At 56.7% G+C, this 17,178-nt stretch overlaps 1 protein-coding gene across 6 annotated transcripts; it reads right to left on the bottom strand.

Annotated features, from left to right (window-relative positions):
- Positions 1-376: 376 nt before the first annotated feature.
- Positions 377-15,328, bottom strand: FHIP2B (FHF complex subunit HOOK interacting protein 2B). 6 transcript variants are annotated; one of them, XR_010141070.1, is made up of 18 exons: positions 15,165-15,322; positions 9,946-10,024; positions 7,959-8,131; positions 7,084-7,188; positions 6,865-6,987; positions 6,394-6,636; positions 6,085-6,281; positions 5,648-5,756; positions 5,339-5,415; positions 4,806-4,995; positions 3,965-4,110; positions 3,732-3,860; positions 3,172-3,262; positions 2,851-2,994; positions 2,387-2,527; positions 2,118-2,218; positions 1,574-1,966; positions 377-1,385 (listed from the first exon to the last, which is right to left on the bottom strand). XR_010141070.1 is itself a non-coding variant. In XM_002818865.6 (17 exons), exons 1-17 carry the CDS (start codon positions 15,207-15,209, stop codon positions 1,828-1,830), a joined length of 2,232 nt encoding a protein of 743 aa, XP_002818911.4. In that variant the 5' UTR covers positions 15,210-15,328; the 3' UTR covers positions 377-1,827. The 6 variants fall into 6 exon arrangements, 3 of the variants coding, with proteins under 3 accessions (XP_002818911.4, XP_009241867.3, XP_063582650.1); XR_010141071.1 differs by having other exon boundaries at positions 377-688; XR_010141072.1 differs by having other exon boundaries at positions 6,085-6,278.
- Between the last annotated feature and the right edge of the window lie 1,850 nt (positions 15,329-17,178).

Below are 17,178 nucleotides of genomic sequence, written 5' to 3'. Positions count from 1 at the left end.
AGACAAGGGTGTAAATATCAGGCCTACTTTACTACTAAAACAGGCATACGACACGCAGCATAAACACACCCAAATGAGACTTGCACACAGATGCTCCCACGTGGTCCATTCCCTCACGGTGTCTCCGGGGTGGGCAGGCTCTCGGCTGCAGGTCAGCCCAGCAGAAGTGGCACTGCTCCGCCAAGAGTCTGGCTCCTGGCAGGCGCTGAGGATCAGCAGATCTGCACTGCCAGAGCCTGTCTGTTTACCGCCCACCCCACCTCCCTGCTCCAGCGCTAGAAAAAGAATTTGTCTTCCTTGGGGAGGAAGATGGGCCCGAATTAGCAGTGGAGTCCTGGGCAGGAGGGGAAACTTGGCCAAGAACAGAGCCATGGTGTCCACGCAATCACACCATTTATTGCTGTGCTGTCCGGGGAAGACACCGTGCAAACACCAAAGTGCATTGAGGAGAGGGGAGGGTCTGTGACTCCCAAACCCTCAAATATTTTATGAATCTCAGAGTCCGGACGCAGTTCATCCACGGAGATCTGCGCCCCATCCACACCAACACCCACGTTTTTGCACCCACATGTGCACAGTGCTCTTCAGAGCGGCGAGGTCCTCCCCCGCGGGGAGGAATGCGGGAGAGGCAGAGGTCACTGAGTTTCCTCCTGTTTCATGTCACCTCTTGGCAACCTGTGCCTGGCTTCTAGAAGCGGCATGGGCAAGAAAAGGAAGCAAAAGAGGCTCTGGCCTGCTCCTCCTTGCCCAGGAGCAAAGCCAGCAACTGTGTAGTCCCGCTGTGAGGTAATGCCTGGCGCCGCCCGTGTATTCCTGCAGGTCAAGACAGATTCGGGCCGGGCGGGGTGGCAGCCCAGCCACGGAGGCCATGCAGGGAGAACACCACGAGAACTGGCTGCCTGGGCCACAGCCACTCCCCGCCAGGCTCAGGGGCCTGGAGTCAGGGGGCGTCCTGCCCTTATCTGTCCCCTGAGCTCCCTGGCTCCCCAGAAGGGTCTTCTATCAAGAACACTGGGCCCTGGGCAGAAGGGAGGGCAAGGCCCGGCCTCCCCTGGTCGCTGACCTCTCTGCCCAGGTGCTGTGGACCTGCTGAGACGGGTTCAGAAGGCGCCAGAGAGGAACCAGCTGGACCTGAGCCTGGCTCCCGGGCCCGCTCCCCTCCTGGCTGCAGCTGCACCAAGGTTCTCATTAGTAGCGGCCCCCGCCTGGGTGCGGAACATGCTTTGGGCATTTGCCATGAGGCGGCTGGGAGTTTTGCAACAGTTTCCAGGGGAGCAGAGCAGGAAGAGGGGCTTCCCCGACGATCCCATTCACTGCTCCTTCTCCATAGGCCAAGCCATGTAGGCAGGGGACAAAATGTCAGGTCTCAGCAGCTCCCATGGTACCTAATGTGACACAGACAAGGCTCCAGGCCCCATCTCACTGGCCTGGGCTCCCGCCCAGTCTCGGAGGCATCAGCTCACTCCCCATCTTGCCCCTGAAATTGAGTCACAGGCTTGGCCCTGGCCACAAATGGCCAGTACAGAAGGGGCCAGGCACACAGCACATGAGGGTGTGGGGTCTGGGTGCTCACCTGGCTGTCACCCAAGCTCCTCCAAGAAGGCCCCAAGGACCTTGCTGCCTGGAAAGCCATCTGTTTGGCTCCTTGGCACCGGGCACGCCCATTCCCTGAAACCCAGTCTGGTGTGGTCAACGTGACGCAGTCTCCTTGAGTGAGCCTGGGAGCAGAAGCCCCCTCCCAGGAGGGGAGTGTGGTGGCAGTGCCAGGCAGGAGGCAGCTCTGGGGCAGAGGTGTGGACAGGAGTCTCCCACCGCCCTGGTCCTGGCTCAGACCTGCCCTTCTGGGGCTGGGGAGACATTCTGGCGAGGGTCATGCGGGGGAAACTTGACGAAGGCAATGGCAGCCAGCTCCTTGCAGAACTCCTCCAGCACCACCACGCCCTGGAGGAGGGTCTGGTGGTCCAGCCTGAGGGGAGATGGCACAGGGGGCATGGCTGGGTGGGGGCAGGACTATGCCCAGCATGACAGCCCAGCATCCCTGTGGCCAGCCACCTCTCCTCCAGAGGCGCTTTCCACCCTCCCACCCCCAGGCTTCACTTGGCACCCTTGGTACTCACTGCTCCCCAGGAGCCTGGCCCGTCAACTGCTTGCGCACCAGGAGCAGCTTGCCTGGGAACTGGGGTACCCTCTGGATTCTCTGCATCAAGTCCCCGATCACCTAGAGCGGGAATCACAGGGGACTCAGATGGGGCCAGCAACACCAGTGAGGCCCCTGGCCCTGCCACACCATGCAGAGCATGGGAGACTGTGCTTTCCCTGGCACTGGCAAGGGTGCCCACCCCTCCAGCCCCACTGGGCACACTCCCTTGGGCCGAGGCGTCCTCACCCTCACCAACACGGAGAATAGGCTCCTGCAGCCGGGGGCCAGGCTGATGTACGGATCCAGCAGGTACTCATGAATATGGGGGTGGGGGAAGAGGGCAAGCCGGGACAGGACCGAGGTCACCTGCAGGTTCAGGCTGTATGGCTGTAGGAACATGGTGGACAGAGCCGAGGGCTGGCAGGGCTGGTGAGCCTTTTTGCACTCCCCCAGCAAGGTGCCTGGCCAGTGTGAACGTGTGTGGGGGTGGGAGGCTCACGTGATGTGTGTGTGTCATGGATTCCATGGGGCTGAGGGCCAGAACGTGTTAGGACGTGTGGAGCAGGGGTAAGATGGGGCTTCCCACCTGGGGAAAGGGCAGGGGTGGCACCAAAGAACCGAAGCGGAGGCAACCCTGTGGCCAGCCTCTGCTCTTGAAGGACCCCAGGGGCACCAGCCTGGAGTTCTCCTGGCCCGGGCCCACTGGCTACCTGATCCAGAATCCGGGACATGCGGTCAAACAGCACTCGGAGGAAGTGGCCCTCGAAGAAAGGTCGCTCGGGCTCATGGGGGTCCAAAGGCATGGGGGTCAGAGGCCAGCCCCAGGAGGCGACGCGGGAGCTGCACTCCTGGAACTGACACAGGCGGGAGAGTAGAGGCAGCAGGCCTGGGGACTGGGAACCAGCAGACAGGGCCCCATGCAGGAGGGATGGGCTGGGGTCCTCGGGCAGATGAGAGAAGGGGAACCCAGAGCTTATCATCCAGCTGTTCTGAAGGACAGGAAGTGGGAGCTGGTAGCAGGAGCCACTCACCAGGCCATAAGCATCGTGGACGTATGTGTCATAGCCCGTCTCCTCCAGGAAGGCAGAGGTCTTGGCTTCCTCAGGGACCAGGCACAGGAAACTGAGAGATAGAAGCCGGTGTGGAGGCGCTCCCGGCTCACCCTGCTCTCCCCTGCTTATGGGACCCCATCTTCCTCCCTGACTGGAGCCCAGGGCTGTGGCCAAAGAGAGTAAAACTCAGGCCAGGCACCGTGGCTCATGTCTGTAATCCCAGCACTTTGGGAGGCCAAGGTGGGCGGATCACCTGAGGTCAGGAGTTCGAGACCAGCCTGGCCAACATGGGGAAACCCCGTCTCTACTAAAAATATAAAAATTAGCTGGGTATGGTGGTGCATGTCTGTAATCCCAGGTACTCGGGAGGCTGAGGCACAGGAATTGCTTGGATCCAGAACCCGGGAGGTGGAGGTTGCAGTGAGCCGAGATTGTGCCACTGCACTCCAGCCTGGATGATGGAGACGGTATCTCAAAAAAAAAAAAAAAAAAAAAAGAGTAAAACTCAAGTGGTTCAGACTGCCTAACTTGCTCCCCACCTGTTGACGATCTCCGTCACTGCTGTTTTGCCATCGTAACTGGTGGCAGGAGCTAGGCGAGGCTTTGCGCGAGGTGGAAAGTTGGAATCCAGGAAGCTGTCAGTAAAGTAGGGGTCTTCCTCCAGGTCTCTGTGGCCAGGGCAGAGCAGCGCGGTACCAGTGAATGAATGGACAGAGTGAGTGTGCGAGTGCTAAGGGCTGGACTGGGTCCAAAGGGTGCCGGTTTCACTTACAGGGTGTCCTCATAGCTCTCAGGCTCTGGTGAGCCCCAGGCCACGTAAGGGCGGCCCTCAAGGTTGCGCAGAACCAGGCTGCGGATGATCCCCTCGTGGGGCTTCTGCAGCAGCTCCTCAAACAGCCGGAGTGTGGCGATGCTGATCTGGAACGGGAAGGGGGTTGGCAGGATAGCCCCTTCCCCACCCAGCTCCCAGGGGTGCCTTGGCATGGCTAACCCAGATAAGAAAAGGCCTCTAAGGCAGAGTCACCTCCCTTGGCTGGATGCTAAGGTGGCAGGTTTTGGGGAGGAGTAGGGGGTGCCGGCCTAGGAATCAAGAAGTCTGGGTGGTCCCTGGTATGTGACTAATTTGATATGCGATTTCAGGCAAATCAATTCGCTTCTCTGTGCCTTACTTTCCATGTCTGAGAAATGGGAGCATCAGCCTCGCCTACCTCAGAGTAGCTGTTAGCCCTCCAGCGAGTCAAGTGTGCAAAATATAAAATACTGTAAAAAATAAGCTGGGCACAGTGGCTCATGCCTGCAGTCCCAGCACTTTAGGAGGCTGAGGTGAGGTGAGAGGATCACTTGAGGCCAGGAGTTGGAGACTGCAGTGAGTTATGATCACACCACTGCACTCCAGGGCCTGGGTGATAGAGCAATACCCCGTCTCTTTAAAAAAAAAAAAAAAAAAAAAAAAAAAGTATATGATCATAGAAAAAAAGTGGCTCGGCAGTGTTTTGCAGTTCAGTGTCTCAAAAGGTGGAGTCAGCTGGGAACACTAATGAAACGGGAAGTGTTCAGGAAATCCCTCTGGCAGGGGTGGTGAGAGGAAAAGAGATGGAGGTCCCCCACCGTACCTCATCAGAGAGGTGGTCACAGTGCCCGATGAGATGAGCGTACAGGGCGTGGGGGTTGTCCCCGGGGGCTTCAGGCTGCCGGTCTGTGCCCAGGAGGAAAGCCACGGCCTCCCGCAGCAGCGCAGGGGAGCGGAGCTGGCGAAGCATGGCTGTGAGGAGGGCGGTGGAGGTCAGGATGCTCTGCTCGGACCTACGGGAAGAGGGCACCTTAGCCAGGCCCGGTGTGTGCAGACAGCACATGAGTGCGGGTGGCAGAACCCTTCCTGCTTGCCTCGCATCTTTGGCTGGTATGTCTGTGGTCACTTGCCCATCCCTGCTGAGGTCCTGCAGGGAAGGGCAGGAGGCCTTCCTTTAGCCCACGCAGCTCAGAGCCATGTACGCATCACGGGGCAGGCCTGGCAAACATCACCCAATGGGGTCCACAGACGGGATTCTGGTCAAGAAGGTGTCTGGCCTTAGGGACAGGACGAGGCTGGGTGGGGTAGGCGGTTTGCTGTAGACCAGAGTCGTGCCTGAGGGAACTAGACACTTACACGTGCAGGAGCTGGGGCTGCAGGGTCTCCACGAAGAACTTTTCAGCCACGGCCTTCGCCAAGGAGTCCGCAACCACCTGGGTGCCAGAGAGCGCGTCGTCAACGTGTTTTGCGCTCATCACTATTCCCACTGAGAAATAACCGTGTCCTTGTGCAGCGCCTGATGCCACAGGAGAGGGTCCCGGCCCGCCTGGGGCCCTGCCTAGCTCCTGGACCCCACGTTTCCATGTCCCTGCTCCACTCAGTCCTCGAGATGGAGATGCTGCAGGGAACAGTGTGAGAGCCCGGCCCCCGCCCACCCCTGCTCACCGTGTGTGCCTCTGTGATAAGGTGGTCGCAGTAATCAAACCAGCCCAAGAAGGCAGCCAAGGCTTCCTTGCCAGGGAAGGAAGCCTCATCAGACGGGGCACTGGGTAACCTGAAGGAAGAGGGGAGTGAAGTCTCAAGAGAGTGGAGGAGGAGTTTCAAGGTCTTCCTCAATGTCTACCGAAACTGGGCCCTTCCCTCTCCAGTGGAACCTCTGTGGCTGGGGATCAGTTATCTTGGGGGTTTTATGGACAGAGGCAGCAAGAGCAGTGCTTCCCTGGAGGGCGAGAAGGCCCCTGGGGATCAGCTGCAGCTTTGGGGAGAGGGTGGCCAGCAGGGGTCCCTAACAACGTGGAACCCCAGGGGAGCTGGCCACCAAAGACAGGCAGGGCTACCAGCAACTGAAGATGCTGGCCAGCCGTCCCGGGCTGGGCACCCACCTCCAGCTGATGCCCTCTAAGGCGGCAATGTCTGCGGGGTCCAGGAAGACAGGCATGGACAGGTATAGCTGGCAGAGGTGCCGGACGATTGCAGGGCAGCAGGCACTGCTCTGTACCAGGTAGGTGGCAGCTGCTGGGGAGGCCATGCTCACCAGGAGCAGCAGGTTCTCCTGGGCCTTCAAGGCCACCCGACTCTTCTAGGGGATGAGGATACAACTTCAGGGACATGCATGTGAGCCCTCAAATCACCCCCCGGCCGTCGACCCACCCTTCTCCCACCCCCACCTTCTCCATCTCTGCTGCCAGCACCTTGCTCTGGCACAGCCCAAGCAGGGAGGTGATCAGGTTGCTCTCTGTGGTCCCACCATCCAGCTCCTCGGTCTCAGCAGGCATGTGGCTGTTCAATGCCTGGGACCCAGAGGACTCCCCGTCCAGCTGGGGCCTGGCAGGAGCACCATCGTGGGAGCAGTCCTTGTCCCTGTGGCTGGTTGTGTCCTTAGGCAGGGCAGTAGATTCTCCACATGCCTTCTTCCTACCTACAATCTTTTTACCCTGCAAAGAGGGTGAGATGAGGCCAGGCCTGGTGGGGACCACTTCCCAGGGTCCCCCACTGGGACCGCAGGGTGGGCTGCCAGCAGCGCGTCAGCCTGGAGCTGGAGGGGAAGCTGCCTGCGTGCCTCCCGGGTACCTGCTCTCTGCTTCTGCCTCCTCAGGAGGGCCGAGGGGGCTTGCCCTGGGGTTCCAGGCCCTCCCGCTCCTGTTCCCGATCGGAGTGCTCACTTCCAGGATGTAGGCGAGCAGCTCTGGGTCCTGCTGGATCTTGGAGCAGAGGACGGTGGTGAACTGCACCTCCTCCTTTTCTGTAACGGATCCGGAAGCAGTCCCACCAAGTCGGAGGAGTTTCTGGAAGAGCACCAGGGCAGAAACAGAGGGGAGAGGTGTGGCAGGGGAGAGAGGGGGCCTCACGCCCAGACACCCCTTGGCTTCCAGGCCCCTCACCTGCACAGGCCTGTGGACACTGAGGTAATGCAGCAGGGGGTGCTGCACCTGCGCCAGAACCTTGCTGAAGAACTGGAACACCTGCTGCCGCATGCCTGGTGGGTACTGAGGCCAGGGACAGAGCACCTGTCAGAGCCATGTCCCCCGCCTGCCACATGCCTGGGGGTACTGAGGCCAGGGACACAGCGCCTGTCAGAGCTGTGTCCCCCACCTGGAACGGTGCACCCCCAGAGAGCCCCAGGCTCAACTCCTCCCTTAGTCCCGGCTCAGAGGGCCCCTTCTCACAGGCCTGCTTCCCTCGCCACGTTGTTTGAAACTGGCCTTCCTGGCACTCACAACCCCTTTTCCTGCGTCACTTTGCTCCAAGACTGGGTCATTATTGACCCATCACAGGATGGTCCTGCCTCTCCCACTAGGATTCTTGTCAAGTTTTCTTTCCTTTTTTTAAGACGCAGTGTCTTGCTCTGCCTCCTAGGCAGGAGTGCGGTCACACGATCACAGTTCACTGCAGCCTCCATCTCCTGGGCTCAAGCAATCCACCTACCTCGGCCTCCCACGTAGCTGGGGCTACAGGCACGCGCCACCATGCCTGGCTCTTGTCAGTCTGAAACCCTGCTGTGTCCCCAGCATCTAGAGCAGAGCCTGGCACATGGCAGGCCCATCTTTGTGGAGTGAACTGGGAACAGGAGCGCTGGGATGGTGGAGTGTTCTAAGTGAGACAGCCACAGTGCCTGTCCTGTTTGCTCCTCTCCCCCCAACTGCCACTTTCAGTGTCAGGACTGGGAAGAGCACAGGCAGAAAGGCCTGGAATCCAGGGAGCCCCAGGCTGCCCACTGCCCACCTCGGCCTGGCCCAGCGCGCAGAGGGCCTCCCACCTCGGCCTTGCCCAGCGTGCAGAGAGTCTCCAGGATCTTGTGCTGCAGCAGGTACTCCAGGCAGGGCCCTGCCTCACCCGCGGCCGCCTGCTGCTGCTCTTCATACACCAGGATGTCCAGCATCTGCTTCAGCCGCCAGGGAATGTCTGTCTTCTTGGCGGGGGTGTTTTCATCTAATGATGTTTGGGAAACAAGGGTGAGTAGGGTGAAGAGGGGCACCCTGGCTTGAAAACTTCACCCTCTCCTGCCAAAGCCCAGAAAGGGGAGGTCCTGTCTAGGAGAGGTGGGGGAAGAGAGCTGCTGGCAACTGGGAAATGGAAGTTTACAGTGGATGCTGCAATATTTAAGAAGACAAAAGTCCTTCCAGGCTCAGGACATAGTCCTCTGAGAACGCATGCATGCCCAGCACTTTATCAGGGGGCAGCAGCATCGGTTTCCTTCAAACCCCGGGATGGGTACAGAGACAGGGACACTTGGTCCTGGGCCCACAGAAGGCTGCTGTCAGCTCTGGGCCTGAGTGGACACTGTGGGCTCAGGGCTCTTGTCACATAACTTAGAAGCTGTAATTCCAGCAGCTGCCTGAGAGAGAACCTCCTGGGGCCTCCCCAACTGACACTCAGAGAAGGCAAGCCTCTGTTTTTCACAAAGCAGAAAAAAACATCTGCGCCACCACCTTCAGGTCTGACCCAGTCCTGCTCCCTGTACCAACGCCCTGACAGGGAAGCAACTTAGTGGGGGCTTTTGCAGTCAGAGTCTCAGTGTGTGTTTTAAAGAAAGTTCTGGTGCTTCAGGACTGGACTTGGAGCACCCCCTAGCTTTCCTTTAAGGAACAGGAGCTTGAGTAGGGCGGCCTGCCCCACGCACTTCCAACCCTTCTGGTCTAGGGACCATTCTGGAAATGAAAGGGCTGGATGGGGGAAGCCCCAGGTGAATTTCAGCCAGTTCTGATCTGATCTTACTCAGCTGGTGGACTGAGGCTCTCCTTCAAGAGATCTTTAACCTGAAGAGATGGTTCAGAACCAGGGGTGCGCTTTTCACCCCCAGGGAACATGAGGCAATGTCTGGAGACCTTTCTGGTTGTCCCAGTTCGGGGGTGGGGTGTGCTACTGGCACCTAGTGGGTAGAGACCAGAATTACTGCTGCACATCCCACACCACCCAGGACAGCCCCGCGCAGGGCAGGCTCCGGGTCCAATGCCAACTGTGCCTAGATTGAGAAACCTGGTCTAGCAGAACCTCAGAGGGTCCCGCAGATTTCTCAATTTCCTGGACTGGCCGGGGCTGGAAAGAAAGCCTGTAGGAAAGGCGTGGGCTGGGATCAAGCCCCAGTCTGAACTCCAGGAAGGGAAAAGTGAGGGATGCAGGATATGGTTACCTGGCAACCAGTCTGTATCCACCCATGGCAGCATCATGACTGCAGAGCAGCCACTCAGATGCCATCCCCTCAGCGGTCCTGAAGGGACCAGGTGACCCAAGGCTTTGGCTCTCTGGGGTGTCAGCTTAGAGAGAGGGACCCAGGCATGTTACCCACCTTGGTTTTCATTCTCCTCCTACCCCAGATCTCTACAAGGAAAATGCCCCTAAGTTGGCTCTGGGGAAAGGGGAATTTGTTAAACTCTTTTCTTTTGATCATTAAGCCCTAGGCACAAGCACTTGGGGCCTGAAGGTCTGGAGCTGGAAGCTGGGGGAAGTGCAGCCACCTCTTCCTTGCAGAGTCAGGCCACTGAGACCCCCAACCAGGCTACTCCTCCCTCACACAGCCCCTTTCCAAAAGGTCAGGGTGGGACCGGCAGCTAAATCATCAGGAGTGGAGTGGCCCAGGGCTCTGGGTCTTCTGTCTGTCTGATTCTCTGTCTCCATGAACTCGGCGCCAATTCTGAACGACTGGGCACGTTACCTTTCCCAGGACACCTGAATGGTGACACTCTGCACACTCCTTCCTCCCCGCTCCCTCCAGGGTCCCTGGGCTGGGGAGGGCCAGGCCGCACCTGTGCTCTCGATGTAGTAGTGCGTGATGCCCTTCCAGTGCTCCACGAAGGCCTGCAGCAGGTCAATGCTGGGCTCGCGCTGCGGAGAGGGCAGAGACACAACCTCGGTGGGGGCCACAAAGGCCAGGGAGCCCCTGCCCTCATGGGAACAGACATTCCATGCTGAGTGTCAGGTTCATGCTAGGCCTCCTCATGAGGAGGCACCCTGCTCCCTGGCTTTCAAAGGGAGGAATAACACATTTCCTCCAGGACACACTGGCACCTGGCCAAGGATCTCCTGACAGGCACTTCTCCCTAGATACCCCTCCCGCCTGGAAATGCTGTTTTCTTGCTGTGTGTCACAATCTTGTCCTGTCTCTGTCCTGGAGGTGCTAAGAATGTTGCTGGGGGAAACAGACACAGATTATTTCAACACAGCATGGTTACGCTACAGTAGAGGCACATAGAGGAACACAGGAGCGCAGTCCCCCAAAGAAAAGCAAAATGATACCGATCGAAGATGTGGCAAAGGCCAGGTGCAGTGGCTCACACCTGTAAGCCCAACACTTTGTGAGGCAAAGGTGGGCAGACGGCTTGAGTCCAGGAGTTGAAGACCAGCCTCGGCAACATGGTGAAGCCTTGTCTCTATAAACAATTTAAAAACTAGCAGGACGTGGTAGTGTGTGCCTATAGTCCCAGCTACTTGGGAGGCAGGGGTTCGAGGATCACCTGAGCCCAGGGAGGTCAAGGCTTCAGTGAATTGTGATCGCACTGCTGCACTCCAGCCTAGGTGACAAGGTGAGACGCTATCTCAAAAAAAAAAAAAAAAAAAAAGACAAAGCTTTCCCATTCCTCTCAATCTGAGAGTCTATGAAAATCTGTTCAAGACCACCACAGGCTCTGTTCAGCCTGATGGGTAGATAACATTAGCATGATATTAACAAAGTGCCTTCCTTATAACATGCTTTCATCTTGTGTCCAAAGCCTGAGCCTGCATAACCCCAACTCCTTAGCCAGTGCTGCTCTCGTTTCCTCCTCTACCGGCTCCTTCTATCAAGCCTTGGAAAATTCTGGTTCTGTTCTGGGCAAGCCCCTAACCTCCCCCTTTTCCATAAGCGCTCTCTCCATCTCTACACCACGGCTGATAATGGCCTTGCACTGAGAACAACCACTTTCCCTGAAAACTTCTCAAAAAACAAACAAACAAACAAAAAAACATTCCTTCGCTTTTCTTGCAGAGTAAATGTTTTCAGGAAAAAAAGAAAGAATTCTAATCATCCCTCCCCACAGCTGTGCATTTCTGCCTCTAGATCTTTGCTGGGGCCACTCCTCTGCCCAAGGTGCTCTGTATCCCGCTAACTTGTCTGGATCCTGAGAGTCCCCAGTGAGGTTCAGTCTCCAGCAGCTCCACCAAGCCCTCTCCAGTGTCCCTGCCTGCCCACACCTCTCTGACCTCACACTTTACCGCACCACAGAGCTGAGTAGCCACTCATGAAATCATTCGTTCATTCCAAGCGCCCACTATGTACAAGACACTATGCTAGATGCCACAAGCAACATGAGGATGACTAACACCCAGTCCTCAAGAAACGCACCATGGAGAAGACGATATAAAACCGCACTGAATAACGAGGCAACAAGGAAGTAGTGTGAGGCCACAGGAGAGATGGAAAGTAGTGACCTCTCAGAAAAACAGGGGTAACTTCTAACAGGCTGGAACAGGGAAGGCCTTACCAAGATCACATCTCAACTAAAACTTGAAGAACCGGGTCAATATCAACAAGAGAAGGAAAGACAGTCCCTGCAGAAGGAACTCTGCATAGTGTGTCTGGGGAAGGGGTGGGCTGGCGAGACTTTGGAGTCTCTAATGCCAAGCCAAGAAGTCTCAATCATTTTTTGCAGGCAGCAGGCAGCAGGTCAATGACAGCTTTTTTTTTCTTTTGAGACCGAGTCTCAAAAAAAAAAAGAGTCTCACCATCACCCAGGCTAGAGTGCAATGGCACCATCTCAGCTCACTGTAACCTCCGCCTCCTGGGTTCAAGTGATTCTCCTGCCTCCCAAGTTGCTGGGATTACAGACGTGTGCCACCACGCCTGGCTGATTTTTGTATTTTTAGTAGAGACGGGGTTTCACCATGTTGGCCAGGCTGGTCTCGAACTCCTGACCTCAAGTGGTCCGCCAGCCTGGGCCTCCCAAAGTGCTGGGATTACAGGCGTGAGCCACCACACCCGGCCATTGGCACCTTCTGAGCAGTGTTTTCGGAAGATTCATCTGGCAGTTGACCTTGCGAGAGGAGGTAAAGGCAGGAAGAATATGCTTAGAAGGCCACTGCAACATGGGGAGGGAGGGATGACATTCAGAGAACTGGAAACTCCCGTCGGTCCGCAGGGCATCTGGTCTTCTTTCAAAGCTAGTTGGTAGGGGCTACGACCCTTCTCAAAAGTACCACCACCCACAGTTATTCCAAATATTCCATCCCTGTGCAGTGACCGCATCTCACTACATTCTATGTGACAATGCCTGCTGTGCTGAGCAGTCATCTCTTCTGCTAGACGATGAGCTCCCTGAGAGCCAGGGTTCTGTGTTTGATAGCTAGCCTGCCCTCAATGGGCTCAGCACATAGTGAATACCCATGAATATTTACCAAATATCTCAGGAAACTCCTGGAGACATTCTTTCCCTAGTTCCTTGTTTTAGAAAGTCCTCTGGCCCTTCACCAGCCCTACAATTATCTCATAATTCCTGTGATGGGGTCTCCTTTAGCCTCAAAATTGGCTTATAGTCTTTGAAAACCTTGAGCTGGGCTTTAACCAAAAAGAACACTTCAGTACGGCAGGAGACACGGGAGAGGCAGGTTAACCAGCACAGGCCATTAGAGAGCTGGTGACACAGGTGTGTGATCTTTACCTGACTCCACGACCAGCTATGATAACTCCAAACCAAAGGCACTAGACCCAACAATTTCTCTTTAAAGATATTAGTGGCCGGATGTGGTGGTGGCTCACACCTGGAATCCTAGCACTTTGGGAGGCCGAGGCAGGTAGATCACTTAAGGTCAGGAGTTCGAGACCAGCCTGGCCAACATGGCGAAACCTCGTCTCTACTAAAATTACAAATATTAGCTGGGCGTGGTGGCGCAGGCCTATAGTCCCAGCTACTCGGGAGGCTGAGGCAGGAGAACTACTTGAGGTGGAGGTTGCAGTCAGCTGAGATCGCCCCACTGCACTCCAGCCTGGGTGACAGAGGAAGACTCCATCTTAAAAAAAAAAAAAAAAAAAAAAAAGAGCTGTAATGATTCCTAATCTGTTGGATCAGAAGAGGGCGGGGAGGAGCAGTCTTCCTCCTCAATGAGGAATCAGTTGACTTACTAGGATCACACTTGGTGACCGAGGCTTGGGAAAGACCTAGACTGGCGACCTGAGGGTAGAGCAGAAAAGAGGAATTCCCGTCTCCCTGTAGGGCCAGCCACACCGCCCGGACGTAGCCTATATGGTCAGTACTAAATCACCTGCTTAAAAAGATCTCCTTCCACTGCCAAAATCTCCTCCTGCCACTGATGCCTGTACTTCCGTCATTAGAAGCCTTAGAATTTGACTCCTAGCCAGGTGCGGTGGCTCATGCCTGTAATCCCAGCACTTTGGGAGGCTAAGGTGGGTGGATCGCTTGAGGCCAGGAGTTCAAGACCAGCCTGGGCAGCATGATGAAACCCTGGCTCTACAAAAAATACAAAAATTAGCCTGGCGGTGCCGCATGCCCGTAGTCCCAGCTACTCAGGAGGCTGAGGTGGGAGGATTGCTGAAGCCCAGGAGGTGGAGGCTGCAATGAGCGGAGATTGCACCACTGTACTCTAGCCTGGGCTCAGAAATAAATTAATAAATAATAAAAAGAAAAGAAAAAGAAAGAAATTCACTCCTCAGGACTGAGGAACTGTCTGGCCTGTCTCACCTCCTGTAAATGGAGTGTTCCCCAGAGGTATGAATTAGTTTATCAGATCACTTTTGAAGATGACAGCTGTTTTGACCCGGGATGGGGGAAGGGGAGGAAAAATCATTTTGGAACCCTCTCTACCTGGATGCCCCAAGGCCCTGGACCTGGATCAACCGCAGGGCTGGGAAGGTGGAGGAAGTCATAGTTTCTGACTTTCTTCCCAAGTTTGCCTAAGGCAAACTTCTTTCAACAGGAGCTCCCATGAGGGTTGGGGAGGAGGTGGTGGCGAGGAAGGAGGGCGAAACCCAAGGCTTTCTCTCCCAAGAAAATCTGATACTTAACTCATCAATTGGGGGAAGATTTATACTAGGAGGCAGAAGTATTATCGACTTTACAGACAGCTTCTTGGCAGAGTTACTTTCAACAGGGGGCACCCCCCCGCCACCCTACCAGGAATACCCCCACCCTTCCTACACAGCACTACATCTTGCTGAACGAACCCTAGTAGTAGGCTGCCTGCCAGCCTGCAGCCCCAACAAAAAATGGCAAAAACACAAACTCTGACGGCATGTGAAACATCAATGGACTCTCCTCCCCGCACAGGGCCACCCAGGCCCCACCACGGGCGGCCTGTCCCTAACTCAAAGTCAATTTGGCTTGTGAGGGGTCACAGCCACGCTGGAAACATCTGCACCCAATAGAAGGCGATTTCCCCGACTGGGCGCCCACCAGCCTGCCCCGGGTCTTTACCCTTCCTGGGGACTTGGACCGGCAGGGCCTGCGCTTCCCACGTCCCAGGGTGACGGGAAGGGCGTCCTGCACCCCAACAAGGTCCTGGAGTTGTCTGGGAGATCAGACCGGGGGGAAGGGGCGGCGATTTTTTCAAGCCCAGGCGAGGCGGCGGGGTGGAGCGGAGGAAGGAGGCAGGCCCACCGGGACTGGGAGGCGGCCTAGGGCCCCGGGGGCAGGAAACACCCCAAGCGGTGACAGGGAGCGTCCCGGCGGAGGCGAGTTCGGGAATTGGGAGAGACTCCGGGGCCAGGACGCACAGACAGGAAGCGACGCGGGAGCAGGCCGGGGAGGTGGGGCGGTCGGGAGGAGTCTGGGAGCGGGACTGGGAAGAGCGAGAGGAAGCGGGGCGCGGCCGGGGAGGGGAGGCCGGAGAAGGGGCGCCGCGGCCCGGGGGTCCCTGCCCGAGGGGGACCGCGCCCGCGCCCGCCCGCCCTCCTGCCGGACGCGCCCGGCTCCGCGCCCGCCCAGCCCGGCCTAGGCCCGCGACCCCCGGCAGCCCGGCCCGGCCCTGCCGGCCTCACCGCCCCCACGGCTTCCTGCAGCAGCGCCCCGAGCCGGCTCAGCATGATGGCGCCCGGCCCCCTGCTCCCGGGCGACAGCGGCGGCGGCAGCGCTCTCGGCGGAGGAGGTAGCCCCGTGGCCCCGGCGGCCCCGGCGCGACGAGGGAGGCGGGGCCTGGCTGCTCCGCCCCTTCCCGGCCCGGCTGCGTGGCGCTGGCTAACCCCGGCTGGGGGCGCCCCGTCGGGCTGGGAACCGCCAGCGGTGGGCCCTGAGAGTTGGCTGGGAGGTGTTTTTTTTTTTTTTTTTCTTTCCTTTCTTTCGAGACAGGGTCTCGCTGGGTCGCCCAGGCTGGAGTGTAGTGGCGCGATCTCCGCTCATTGCAGCCTCCAAGTCCTGGACTCATGCGATCCTCCAACCCCGGCCTCCAGAGTAGCTGGGTCCACAGCCGCGGGCCACGACGCCTGGCCAATATTTTTTTTTTTTTTACTGGGAGGCGAGGTTTCACTGTGCTGCCTAGGCTGATCTCCAGCTCCTGGCCTCAAGCGACCCTCCCGCCAGGGCCTCCTGAGTAGCTGGGATTAAGGCGGGAGCTAAGGGAGGTGTTTTCGAAGAGGAATTACAACTCCTCCTGAATTGAAGTCTCAGGCAGCCCCAGGCACATGGGCTGATGAGCTCCTGAAATGTGCTGGTCCCAACCAAGATGTGCCGTGCCAAGCACACCCCGATTTGGAAGATACAGTAAGAAAGGAAAGAATGTGAAACTGCAATAACCAAGGCTTATATTGATTACATATTGAAATGACTATTAGGTGTGTTGGGTTAAATAACGTATATTGTTAAAATTAACTTCACGTGTTGCTTTTTACTTTTTTAACATGGCTATCAGAAAATGTTTATGGGCTGTGGGTGGTGGCTCACACCTGTAATCCCAGCACTTTGGGAGGCCAAGGCGGTTTGATCACTTGAGGCCAGGAGTTTGAGACCAGCCTGGCCAACATGGTAAAAACCCGTCTCTACTAAAAATACAAAAAAAAATTAGCCAGGCGTGGTGGTATGTGGAGGCTAAGGTGGGAGAATCACTTGAACCCAGGAGGCGGAGGTTGCAGTGAGCCAAGATCGTGCCAGTGCACTCTAACCCGGGCAACAGAACGAGACCCTGTCTCAAAAAAAAAAAAAAAAAAAAAAATTTCTGCAGCTGAGTGTGGTGGCTCAGACCTGAAATCCTAGCACTCTAGGAGGCCAAGGCTACTGACCAGCCTGGGCAACATACCAAGATCCTGTCTGGACAAAAAATAAAAATAAAAAATAACCAGGTGTGGTAGTATGCGCCTGTAGTCCAAGCTACTCGGGAGGCTGAGGTGGGAGGAGGATCACTTGAACCCAGGAGTTCGAGGCTGCAATGAGTTATGATCGTGCCCAAGCAGTCCAGACTGGGTGACAGCAAGATAGTGTCTCTCTAAAAAACAAATAAAACAAAAAAAAACCAGTGTCTCTGCTAATCACTGACATCATATTGCGTCCGGAATTGGTGGGTTCTTGGTCTCATTGACTTCAGGAATGAAGCTGTGGACCCTCGCGGTGAGTGTTACAGCTCTTAAGGTGGCACGTCTGGAGTTTGTTCCTTCTGATGTTCGGATGTGTTCGGACTTTCTTCCTTCTGGTGGGTTCGATGGTCTTGCTGGCTCAGGAGTGAAGCTGCAGACCCTTGCCGTGAGTGTTACAGCTCTTAAGGCAGCACGTCTGGAGTTGTTCGTTCCTCCTGGTGGGTTCGTGGTCTTGCTGGCTTCAGGAGTGAAACTGCAGACCTTTGTGGTGAGTGTTACGGCTCATAAAAGCAGTGTAGACCCAAAGACTGGGCAGTAGCAAGTTATTGCAAAGGGCAAAAGAACAAAGTTTCCACAACGTGGAAGGGGACTGGACAGAGTTACCACTGTTGGCTTGGGCAGCCTGCTTTTATTCTCTTATCTGGCCCCACCCACATCCTGCTGATTGGTAGAGCCGAGTGGTCTATTTTGACAGGGCGCTGATTGGTGC

The sequence above is a fragment of the Pongo abelii genome, chromosome 7, assembly GCF_028885655.2.
Source record: "Pongo abelii isolate AG06213 chromosome 7, NHGRI_mPonAbe1-v2.0_pri, whole genome shotgun sequence".
Classification (NCBI taxonomy): Eukaryota; Metazoa; Chordata; class Mammalia; order Primates; family Hominidae; genus Pongo; species Pongo abelii.
Note: the sequence above shows the minus strand (reverse complement) of the source record. Positions and strands in the feature narration are given on the sequence as shown.